The sequence below is a fragment of the Chlorocebus sabaeus genome, chromosome 14 (assembly GCF_047675955.1).
Source record: "Chlorocebus sabaeus isolate Y175 chromosome 14, mChlSab1.0.hap1, whole genome shotgun sequence".
NCBI lineage: Eukaryota > Metazoa > Chordata > Mammalia > Primates > Cercopithecidae > Chlorocebus > Chlorocebus sabaeus.
This window is the reverse complement of record NC_132917.1, coordinates 97989749-98002097: the sequence shown is the minus strand read 5'-3', so window position 1 is coordinate 98002097 and position 12349 is coordinate 97989749. Positions and strand designations below refer to the sequence as shown.

The 12349-nt window shown below is 46.5% G+C and overlaps 1 protein-coding gene across 20 annotated transcripts in view; it reads left to right on the top strand.

Annotated features, from left to right (window-relative positions):
- Nucleotides 1–2776: 2776 nt before the first annotated feature.
- KANSL3 (KAT8 regulatory NSL complex subunit 3) overlaps nucleotides 2777–12349 on the top strand; it is an 87422-nt gene continuing 77849 nt past the window's right edge. For 7 of the 20 annotated variants that reach the window (XR_012095442.1, XR_012095441.1, XR_012095440.1 and 4 more), the window contains exons 1-2: nucleotides 3116–4221; nucleotides 10508–10678. Coding sequence is in view for 14 of the 20 variants with exons in the window: in XM_073023196.1 (XP_072879297.1) it covers nucleotides 4007–4221; nucleotides 10508–10678 (386 nt within the window). In the remaining 6 variants the exon portion in view is untranslated. Of the gene's footprint in view, nucleotides 2874–3114; nucleotides 4222–4711; nucleotides 4783–10446; nucleotides 10679–10773; nucleotides 10911–12349 lie in introns of those variants that run through there. The other 13 variants (XR_005242143.2, XM_073023192.1, XM_038004143.2 and 10 more) reach the window with 11 other exon arrangements.

The following is a 12349-nucleotide window of genomic DNA, read 5'->3' as shown; positions in this document are numbered from 1 at the left end:
TGCCCGCCTCGGCCTCCCATACTGCTGGGATTACAGGCGTGAGCCACCAAGTCTGGCCTTTTTTTTTTCCCCACCCCACACCTGCCCTCCTTGCTGTCCTTTTGATTTCAAGGTCAGACGTAAAGTTGATGTTTTCTCTTTGTACAAAAAAGTTGTCTGGAGTGAATCATTGCCAAAGTCACACAATTTAGATGAGAAAATAAGAAAACAGTGAAGCGACCTGAGAAAAGGGATAGGAAAATCAAGGACTATTTCTGTGAGGTCTCAGGGGAAGTTCTTCCTAATGTGGAAGCCTCCTTCTTACTAAGAAAAACCTAAGTTTAGATATGAGACCCTCTTTGCCAAAGGAAATTAGCTTTTGAATGAATGAGCTCCTATGGAAGGTCGAAGAAGCCCATATGGTTTTGAAGTGGCTGTCTTTGTGGCTGTCAGAGCCTCTGAGCATTAAGGTGGAGCTGGGGCATTTACTCTTATTCTCCACAGCAAGGTTTTTTAGGCTTTAGGGTTGAACGTTGTATAAATTACATCTTAATCAATAGTTAGAAGGAAAACTAATGAATATCTAAAAGCTGGGAGCAGTGGCTCCTGCCTGTAATCCCAGCACTTTAGGAGGCCGAGGCGGGTGGATCACGAGGTCAGGAGATGGAGACCATCCTGGCTAACACAGTGAAACCCCGTCTCTTCTAAAAATACAAAAAAATTATCCGGGCGTGGTGGCACACGCCTGTGGTCTCAGCTACTCAGGAGGCTGAGGCAGGAGAATCGCTTGAACCCTGGAGGCGGAGGTTGCAGTGAGCTGAGATCATGCCACTGCACTCCAGCCTGGCCGACAGAGAGAGACCCCGTCTCAACAACAACAACAACAACAACAACAACAAAACAAAACAAAAAATCAAACTCATTAATAAGCCAAGAAACGGGATAATATACCATTTATCACCTCTTAAGTTGGCAAAGAATGAAACAAAATGATAAACATGGTGTGCTGAGGAAAGGGGCAGAGAAAAGATACAAATTTGTTTACAGTGGGAATGGAAATATAAGTAGAGAAACAGCAGAACCCTGGCCCCAAACAAGTGCCAGGAGACAAAGTTAAGGGTAGGGAGAGGTGGGGCAGGGGCTGCTCTATTTGTGATAATTTCTATGGCTTTAAGCTTCATATTTCTAAACAGCACATTTAAATAGCATTCCTTGATTTTTTTCAAATCTGTGAGGCATTCTCCCAGTTTTATTGTTTTCCCTGGGGCTCTACCTCCTGGTCTTCTCTCCCAGCCGAGACTGGTGGTCCCCAGTCATGCAGCACAGCTATTGTCCTGGGATACTCTTTGCCATCACCTTCAGAATTCCTCGTCTGCTTCTTGTGTTAGACCCTGCTTCCCCGATCCTATGCCTTCCGTTTTCTCAATTTACCCTCTCATCTTTGTGGAACACAGCTTTGAGTAGCTTTCTGAATGTTTCGAGTGTTTGCATGTCTGTACATATCTTTTTCTTTTTTTTAGAGACAGAGTCTTGCTGTGTCTCCCAGGCTGGAGTGCAATAGCGTGATCTTGGCTCACCGATCTCTGCCTCCCGGGTTTAAGTGATTCTCCTACCTCAGCCTCCCAAGTAGCTGAGATTACAGGCATGGGCCACCACACGTGGCTAATTTTTGTATTTTTAGTAGAGACAGGGTTTCGCCAAGTTGGCCAGGCTGGTCTTGAACTTCTGAACTTGTGATCCATCCGCCTCAGCCTCCCAAAGTGCTGGGATTACAGGTGTGAGCCACCACACCTGGCTATTTTTTAAAATTTAATTAATTAATTAATTTTTTTTAAAAAATAGAAATGAAGTCTCACTGTTCTGTGCAGGCTGGTCTTGAACTCTTGGTCTCAAGCGATCCTCCCACCTCGGCCTCCCAATGTGCTGGGATGATAGGCATGAGCCACAGCTCCCCGGTGAGATTTATCATCTTGAACCATGACTCTTGCTCTCTCAGTCAGTCAACCAAATAACCAATTATTGATCAGTCATCATTTGAACAATTACCTATGTCCTGGGCTGTGTGTTCTCTGGAGGATACAAAGGTTAATTTCCCTGACTTTGAGGATCTACTGTCTCTACACAAAAACACACAGGAAAGTTAACCACACAAAGCGATCTAGGGTCAGTAACAAAATTCTATTTTTTTTTTTGAGACATAGTCTCACTCCGTCGTCCAGGCTGGAGTTCCGTGGCGTGACCATGGCTCATGGCAGCCTGGACCTTCCAGACTCAAGTGATCCTCCAACCTCAGCCTCCCCAGTAGCTGGGACCACAAGCATACACCACTGTCATATCACACATGCCTAATTTCTAAAATTTTTTGTAGATACAGAGGTCTCATCATATTGGCCAGGTTCATCTCAAACTCCTGAGCTCAGGAGATCCTCCCGCCTAGGCCTCCCAAAGCGCTGGGATTACAGGCGTGAGCCACACAGGTACATTCTTAATGAGGAAATTCAGGGGGCTGCCCTGGTGGAGGTGGACAGTTGAGTGCTCGACCGCCTATAGGGCACAAAGGACCAACACGATGGGGGCGGCGAGAACTGGGGCCGTAGAAGCCACCCTCGTTCTCCCCCCTCGCTTTCCCTACTGGAAATGCGCAAGGGGGAAACTCCAGCCCAGGTGCTGACTTTCTGCTTCGGACACGCTCTCGCGCTCTCGGCGCTCCTCTTCCGGACTGAGGCCCCGGGGCTTCATCCGTTCCGGGCTTTGCCGCTCACCGCCTCTCCCTTCCCAGGCCGTGAGCCGCTTCCGCGTTTTACTCGGTGCCCGCAGCGCCGGGGCGTGGAGGCGTTGGCGCGCACGCGCTTAGGGATCTGGCCCGGGCCGAGCGCGCGGCCGTAAGAGCGCGGGTGAGAGCTGCGTTGGCTTCGAGGGGAGTGGCGGGCCGTGGGGTTCGCGGCCCTGGTTGGGACGGCCGGGGGTCTCGGCGAGGGCTTCAGGGCTCCCGGGGCGTGCGGGGGCCCGGGCTAGGGCCGGCTGCCGGGGCTGGTCGGGCGGGTTGGGCCGGGGGCGGGCGGGGGCCGCGTCTGGGCCTCGGTGACGCGGACGCCGAGCCGTGCCCCAGGGAGCGGGAGGCGGCGGGCGGCGGGCGGGGGCCAGGAGGCTCCTCCTCGTCGCGAACTCTGCATGACCTTGGCCACGTCGCTTCAGTTCCCCGAGCTGGCGACCTCCTCTGTAAAATGCGAGTCATGGCCCTGTCTCCTCGATGGAGGCTCAGTGGCGGGAACGCCTGCGGGGCCGCCGGGGTCCTGGGCGGTTTGCTGGGGACGCCTCGCCGGGGGTGCGGGCGAAAGGGCTTCCACGGGGACCATTTTGTCACAGGCTTTGTGGGGGGAGCTCTCCTTTTTATGTAAACTCTGGAATATGACGAAGTACCGACAGAACTTTTGTTTCACGCGATACGAGAGACTTGAAGGAAATGGAGCCTTAGCTGGGATTCGCTTTTTTGAGGCCCGCGTTGCCCTGCCCTTTAGCGGTGCCCACGCTCCTGCTGCGGACCCGGCTCTGTTGGCATCGCCCGTAGAGGATGCAGTGAAGCGACAGAGAACCTTAGCTTTCGACGAACTCACGTTTGTGATTTCCCGTTTGCCAGAAACTCTTCCTGCCCACCTAGGAAGTTGTGCTGGCCACGCAGGTGTAGTGTCTGTCCACGCCAGGTCTTTCTGAACCTCGGGGTCGGTGAGCTCTCCCTTTAGTGAATTTCAGTTCGCTAGAGGTTGAGTATGGGACAACTCATGGCACCTCGTTTCCCGCCCCCCCTTTTTTTTTGGTGTTGGTGTGGGATTCCACGAACCCTCCCTACCAGAGGTCTGCTGTGAAACGGATACTCAACAGGAATGATAGTAGGTTACAAAAGTAAGCATGTTAGATGGTGTAGATTGGGAGAAATTCAGAATATTGGAATTGACCTAAACTGAAACTTCTCACTGCAGGTGACTAGCATGCAGATACCCTTGCTCTGACTTTCTGCCCCTCCACTGACATGGCCCACCGGGGTGGGGAGAGGGACTTCCAGACTTCAGCTCGACGCATGGGCACCTCGCTGCTCTTCCAGCTTTCAGTGCACGAACGGGAGCTGGACCTGGTTTTTCTGGATCATAGCTATGCCAAGCCTTGGAGTGCCCACCCAGATGCCAGTAGTGCCCGCCCCACCCGCATGCTCTTTGTCACTCCCCGGCGGCAGCACGAAAGTACCATGTGAGTTTGGGCTTCTAAGGGCTGCTACTGCTGTCACTGGGCAGTGATCAGATGGGAATTGAGAGGATTTTCTCAGGACTGACTGGGGGAGATTGTATGGGGCATTTGGATGTTAAATTCAGGCATCTCTTAAGCAGCATAAGGATAGCAGGCTTGAATGTGGATGTCTCTATGAGACAGCTAACAAGAATTAGGAAAGCAAGACGTGCAAATGAAAAGCAGACAACCTATTCCACTTAGATAATAGGATGTGTGGAAAGGGGAAAATCGCAGAGGGTTATTTAACTGGTGAAGAAAAAGACTGAAAAGTTGATTTTAAAAGATTACCACACAGGACACGACTCCTTATCACATTAGTCCAGTGCTCTGGGTTGCTTGATAGTGGCAACAATAGCCTTTTTATAGTAATGCATTTTGCTTTTTTTGGCTTCACACAGGAAGGTTAGAAGCCAGTTCCCAAGACATTGCTTTTTCTCTTCCCTTGTTGCAGAGCTGCTCTCCATGGGTTAATCTAAACTCTTCTTATGTCTAATGATATTTTCACCCAGCCTATGTTATAGGGTAAGGAAGTTTCATAAATTGACTACCTGATGTGTGATACAGTTACATTTGGTCTAAATAAACCTGTTTGACAATTCTTTTGCACTTTAAGGCACTCTAATTATGTTTCAAGATGTGTTGATATATTCTGTTATAGTGATCAAAGGAGGACTTTTGGAGAAGAGTTTTTTCTGTTTGTTTTTAGTCTGACCTAATAATCTTAAGCACTGGTTTCAATATTGTGGGAGGTTAGAGCTCTTGTAGAGGCTTCTTTAGAGTCCCCCCCTCCCAGAATTGAGCGTTAATGACCTGATGAGTTAGAGATACCACGATGTGTGTGTGTGGTTTTTTTTTTTTTTTTTTTTTTTTTTTTGAGACAGAGTCTTGCTCTGTTGCCCAGGCTGCAGTGCAGTGGTGTGATCTTGGCTCACTGCAACCTCCACCTCCTGAGTTCAAGCGATTCTCCTGCCTCAGCCTCCTGAGTAGCTGGGACTACAGGCATGTGCCACCATGCCTGGCTAATTGTTGTATTTTTGGTAGAGACAGGGTTTAACCCACCATGTTAGCCAGGCTGGTCTCGAACTCCTGACCTCAGGCAGTCCACCCGCCTCGGCCTCCCAAAGTGCTGGGATTACAGGCATGAGCCACCGCGCCTGACCCACTACGTGTGTTTTAAACATGTGCAGAGGCCGGGCGCGGTGGCTCAAGCCTGTAATCCCAGCACTTTGGGAGGCCGAGACGGGCAGATCACGAGGTCAGGAGATCGAGACCATCCTGGCTAACCCGGTGAAACCCCGTCTCTACTAAAAAATACAAAAAACTAGCCGGGCGAGGTGGCGGGTGCCTGTAGTCCCAGCTACTCAGGAGGCTGAGGCAGGAGAATGGCGGGAACCCGGGAGGCGGAGCTTGCAGTGAGCCGAGATCTGGCCACAACACTCCAGCCTGGGGGACAGAGCGAGACTCCGTCTCAAAAAAAAAAAAAACAAAAAAACATGTGCAGAATAGTGTTTTTAATTTCATTTCCCAATGACTTTATAATTTTGTTGCCTTTTTTTGGTTGTACAGGAGATAAAATCTGTAACTTTAGGCAATAATTTAGCATAATCCTGATGCCTCTGGCCTAGGGCGTAACTGAAAAGCTCCTTTAAATAGTAGTTGAAGTCTTTTCCTTTTTGGCTGCATATTAGCTTCTTGCTGACATTAAAACTCCTGTGGCCACATCTCATGACATTTTCTTAAAGTGAGATTCTGTGGACTTGGTTCTTTTGGTACTCAGATTATTGTTTCCTTTTATAATCTCTGTCTCCAAATACAGACCCTGAAAGTGAGAATTTGGCATGCTTTAAGAACTCTTTTAGGCCAGTGTGGCCAGAATATAATAGCAGTAGGGGTATAAGTGGGAGGTAGGGAGAAGTTGGCAGAGGTTACCTCGTGAAGGAATTTGATACTAAGAAGCCATTGAAGGATCTTACGCTAGAGATTCAATTTATACTTTAAAAAGATCATTTTGGATTTTTTGTTGAGTATGTTGTAGTGCAGGAGTAGAACTTATAGGACCAGCTGCAGGCTGCTATTGCAATGGACTGAGATGGGCCAGAAATCTTGATATCTTGTATCGGGCAGGAACAGTACAAATGGAGAAATACAGATGGCTTTGAGATGTATTTCATAGATAGAGTGAATAGGTTAATAGGATCTGCTATAGTGAATTGGAAAGAAGAGCAAGAACCAGGGTTAAAGGAAAAGGTAAAATTAGGATGACAGATTTCTGGCTTGAGCAACTGGGTGGTGCCATGAGTTAGGGAAAACTGGGGGAGGATAGGTTTGTGATGGTGAAATCAAGAATGCTCTTTTAGGTACACGTATCCAAGTACTTAGCTCAATGTCTGGCCTAGAGAAGATTATCAGCTCTTTTGCCCACCACCAAATCTAGCTGCACGTGATTTCATTTCGTTTCATAATGATGTAATTATTTCAGTCATTGGAAATGGATGCGGTAAGGTCACTGAGGTCAAAAAGTTAACATAAAGTTTGGCAGATAGCCTCTAGACCAGTTTGTTTGGCATAGTATTTGGGGTGACAAAGTGCAATATATCATAAAGTGGGAAGGACCCTTGGGGCACTAATATTTCTTTTTTTCTTTCTTTCTTTTTTTTTTTTGAGTCAGAGTCTCACTGTGTTGCCCAGGCTGGAGTGCAATGGCACAATCTTGGCTCACTGCAACCTCCGCCTCCCAAGTTCAAGCAGTTCTCCTGCCTCAGCCTCCCAGGTAGCTGGGATTGTAGGCACCCGCCACCACGCCTGGCTAATTTTTGTATTTTTAGTAGAGACGGAGTTTCACTGTGTTGGTCAGGCTCGTCTTGAACTCCTGACTGTAAGCAATCCACCTGCCTTGGCCTCCCAAAGTGCTGGAATTACAGGCATGAGCCACCATGCCTGGCTGGGTTTCATTTTAAAATATGAAAGACCTTTAGATGTTCATTTATATTTGTTTCTGTTCTAGACTCTGTACAAAATGAGCTAAATAGCTAAGGTATGTGCATTCCAGGTCATCTGTCTTAGATAATCGTACAGAAGGAAATCATAGATTTTACAGCATATATTAATAACTACCAGTTGACTTGCTATTGAAAGGGAAAATTTGTATGAATTTAAAACCGTAGACCAGCACTGTTTAACAGAACTCTCTATAATAATAGGAATGTTCTATACCTGGGATATCCAGTATGGTAACTGCCACCACAGGTATCTGTTGAACACTTGAAATGTGGCTAATGTCGCTGTGGAACTGAATTTTTTATTTTTTCATATTTTTGAGATGGAGTTTTGCTCTGTTACCCAGGCTGCAGTGTAGTGGTGCGATCTTGGCTCACTGTAACCTCCGCCCCCTGGGTTCAAGCAGTTCTCCTGCCACAGTCTCCCAAGTACCTGGGACTACAGGTGCTTGCTGCCACGCCCAGCTAATTTTTTGTTGTTTAGTAGAGATGCGGTTTCACCATGTTGCCCAGGCTGGTTGCAAAGTCCTGAGCCCAGGCAATCCGCACACCTCTGCCTCCCAGAGTGCTGGGATTACAGGCATGAGCCACCGTGCCCGGCCTTTTTTTTTTTGGAGACGGAGTCTCACTGTGTTGCCCAGGCTGGAGTGCAGTGGTGTGATCTCGGCTCACTGCAACCTCTGCCTCCTGGGTTTACACCACTCTCCTGCCTCAGCCTCCCAAGTAGCTGGGACTACAGGCACGTGCCACTACACCCAGCTAATTTTTGTATTTTTAGTAGAGATGGGGTTCTACCATGTTGGCCAAGCTGGTCTTGGCCTCCCACCCGCCTTGGCCTCCCAAAATGTTGGGATTACAGGCGCAAGCCACTGTGCCCAGCCTGAATATTTAATTCTATTTAAATTTTCTTTTTCTTTTTTTTTGGACTGAGGTCTCTGTCACCCAGACTGGAGTGAGTGCAGTGATGTGATCTTGGTTCACTGCAACCTCCGCCTCCCAGGCTCAGTTGATCCTCCCACCTCAGCCTCCCGTGTAGCTGGGACCGCAAGCTAATTTCTGTATTTTTAGTGAAGACAGGGTTTCACCATGTTGCCCACACTGTTGAATTTGTGGGCTCCAGCGTTCTGACCACCTTGGCCTCCTAGAGTGCTGGGATTACAAGCCTGAGCCCTTGTGCCCAGTATTTCTTTTTTTTTTTTTTTGAGACAGAGTCTCACTCTGTTGCCCTGGCTGGAGTGCAGTGGTGCAATCTCACTGCAAGCTCCACCTCCTGGGTTCACACCATTCTCCTGCCTCAGTGTCCCGAGTAGCTGGAACTACAGGTGCCCACCACCACACCTGGCTAATTTTTTGTATTTTTAGTAGAGCTGGGGTTTCACTGTGTTAGCCAGGATGGTCTCGATCTGACCTCGTGATCCGTCCGCCTCAATTTAAGTAGTCATGTGTAGCTTATAACTACTGTATTGGACAGTATCTAGGCAATCAACTTGTTAGCCACTTTTCTCAATTTGTACTGTTCTTGTCCCTAAACAAGCTATCATGATTTCTGGCCTATCTCAGTCAACTGCAGTGGCTGCCTCGCTGGTCTTCTAAATTCCACTCCTGAGCTATAGCCTACTAAACAAAAATTGAAAGTGATCTTTTAAAATACTAGTTTGAGGCCGGGCGTGGTGGCTCAAGAGGCGGTGAAACCTCGTCTCTATTAAAAATACAAAAAATTGGGCCGGGCGCGGTGTCTCAAGCCTGTAATCCCAGCACTTTGGGAGGCCGAGACGGGCGGATCACGAGGTCAGGAGATTGAGACCATCCTGGCTAACACAGTGAAACCCCGTCTCTACTAAAAAATACAAAAAAACTAGCCGGGCGAGGTGGTGGGCGCCTGTAGTCCCAGCTACTCGGGAGGCTGAGGCAGGAGAATGGCCTGAATCCGGGAGGCAGAGCTTGCAGTGAGCTGAGATCCGGCCACTGCACTCCAGCCAGGGGGACAGAGTGAGACTCCATCTCAGAAAGAAAAAAAAAAAAAAAAATACAAAAAATTAGCTGGGCGTGGTGGCGGGTGCCTGTAGTCCCAGCTACTTGGTAGGCCGAGGCAGGAGAATGGCATGAACCTGGGAGGCGGAGCTTGCAGTGAGCTGAGATTGCGCCACTGTACTCTAGCCTGGGTGACAGAGCGAGACTCCGTCTCAAAAAAAAAAAAAAAAAATTAGTTTGAGTCAAATCAACTTGCTTATGGAATATATTGTCCTTTTTTTTTTTTTTTGAGACTGGGTCTTGCTCTGACCCAGACTGGAGTACAGTGGCATGATCACAGCTGACTGTAGCCTCAACCTTCTGGGCTCAAGCAAGCCATCCTCCCACCTCAGCTTCCTGAGTAGCTGGGACTGCAGGCACACACCACCATGCCTGTCTAATTTTTGTGTGTGTTGTAGAGACAGGGTTTTGCCATGTTGCCAAACTGGTCTTGAACTCTTGAGCTTAAGCAATCCTGCTTCAGCCTCCCAAAGTGCTGGGATTACAAGTATGAATCACTGTGCCTAGCTATATTTGTCATTTATTTATTTATTTTTTGAGACCAGCTCACTCCTGGGCTTAAGTGATCCTCCTGCTTCAGCCTCCCAAAGTGCTGGGATTACAGGTGTGAATCGCTGTGCCTGGCCGTATTTGTCATTTATTTATTTATTTATTTTTGAGACCAGGTCTTGCTCTGTCACCCAGGCTGGAGTGCAGTGATGCAATCATGGCTTACTGCAGCCTTGACTTTCCAGGTGCCAAAAGTCCTCCCACCTTAGCCTTCTTAGTGTTGGGATCACAGGCATGTGCCACATGCCCAGCTAATTTTTGTATTTTTGGTAGAGACAGGGTTTCCTCATGTTGCCCAGGCTGGTCTTGAACTCCTGAGTTCAAGCAATCCACCTGCCTCGGCTTCCCAAAGTGGTGGTATTACAGGTGTGAGCCACTGCACCTGGCCCATATTTATCTTTAAAAAAAAAATAGATGTTTATCATTTTTTATATAGACTCGTTGAAAAAATGACTTTGTGTTCTTCCAGTACATACCATTGTGTCTGAGAAGGCAGAGATCTAGACAAGTGTGGGAAAGATGACTTTGGATCAAAATTTTCTTATGGATATAATGTGCTTATACGTAATTTGAAGCTAACTGTATTAAAGATACATTTTTTGTCAACCAGATGATTGTTAAATACCTGTGAAGTATGTGTGGCCCGGTCCTATTTCCTCACCTGTTTACAGTGAATCAGACGTCCCAATAGATGTGGAGACGGTCATGTCAACGCCTATGCCACTCTATGACAATCAGAAGGCACGCAGCGTGATGAATGAGTGTGAACGGCATGTCATCTTTGCCAGGACTGATGCAGATGCCCCTCCTCCACCAGAGGACTGGGAGGAGCATGTCAACAGGTAGGCTGCTCATCAGGAGGATGGTCACTGCCCTGTAATTATTTCGTATCATCTTCATTGAAATAACACTTATTAGGACCTTATTTCATTTGCAGCAACACAAGTCAGAGTGTTCTCCAAAGTCTCACATTATAACTCTCAGTTCACCATGCTGTGTGTGAGCTTCTTGAGAGCAGGGCTTACATCTCAGCCATCTTTGCATACTTCACACTAGGACGTTGTCTGGCACACAGTAGGTATATAATGTTTGTTGGATAAATAAGTGAATTAAATTTGATAGATATGATTAGCTCTGTAGTAGCTTCTGTTGTATAAGTTATGATATAGGGGTTACCCAAACTACAAAAAAATGAAATGTACATTTGTAAGGTATTGTGTTTAAATGGTTTATAACTAGGATGATGAAAGTTGTGAAGTCACATGAAAAGCTAACAGATGTTTGAGTGGCTTTTAAAAATAGATTTGCAGGCTATGGAGGACACACTGAAGCCTGTTTTCATGAGTATATTGGCTAGTTTTGTTCCCAAGCTTTCTACTGCCCCAGGGGACTCAGTACTCCTCTCCTGGTCATTTGTCCCTGTTCATTTGGTAAACATTTACCTAATCATATAATATCTTTTTGGGAATATTTATATGCCAGACAATTCAACTATTTAATGTGTACAGTCATTGGTTTTTAGTATAGTCAGAGTTGTATATTCATCACTGCTATCAATTTGATAAACATTTTCATCATCCCAGAAAGAAACCTCATACCCATAAACAGTCACTCCCCATTTCCTCCTAGCTTCTCTGGTCCCTAGGAAGCACTAATTGACCTTTGTCTCTATAGATTTGCCTATTCTGAACATTTCATGTAAACGGAATCATGCAGTATGTGGTCTTTTCCTACTGGCTTCTTTCACCCCGCGTAATCTTTTCAAAGTTCATCCGTGCGGTTGTGTGTATCAGCACTTCATTCTTTTTATTGCCAAATGATATTACATTGTATGGATAGCCCACATTTTATTTATTAATTAATCAGTTGATGGATATTTAGGTTATTTTCATTTTTTGGTAATTGTGAATAATGCTGTTACGAACATTTGCATACAAGTTTTTGTGTGGATCTAAGTTTTTAATTCTCTTAGCTATATACCTGGGAGTGGACTTGTTGGATCATATGATACCTCCGTATTTAACCTTTGAGGAATTGCCAGACTGTTTTCCAAATTGGCTGTACCATTTTACATTCCTACCAGCAGTGTATGAGGGTTCTAGTTTCTCCACATCCTTGCCAACACTTACTAATTTTCTTCTTTTTTAAAAAAATTATAACCATTCTACTGGGTATAAAGTGGCATCTCATTGTGGTTTCAACTTATATTTTGTTGATGGCTTTTTGTCTGTGTATCCATATATCTACTATATATAAGGAAATGTTACTTCTTATATCAGGAGTTGGTAGGTGATAACTTTCCACAGTTTCAGGGAACCCTTATTTTCTAATGTAGAGAGAGAAAGAGGGGTAGAAAGTTTGAGGTGATTGACGTGATTACTGAAGCTGGTTGGAAGTTGGAAATGAGATTGAACAGGTATGCTTGTGTGATCAAAACAGCAGCTGTTGAGGGAGGAGCAGTTCTGCACCTTGGTTGAAAAAAGCTTGTGAAAAACATGGTTGGGGTCTTGCAT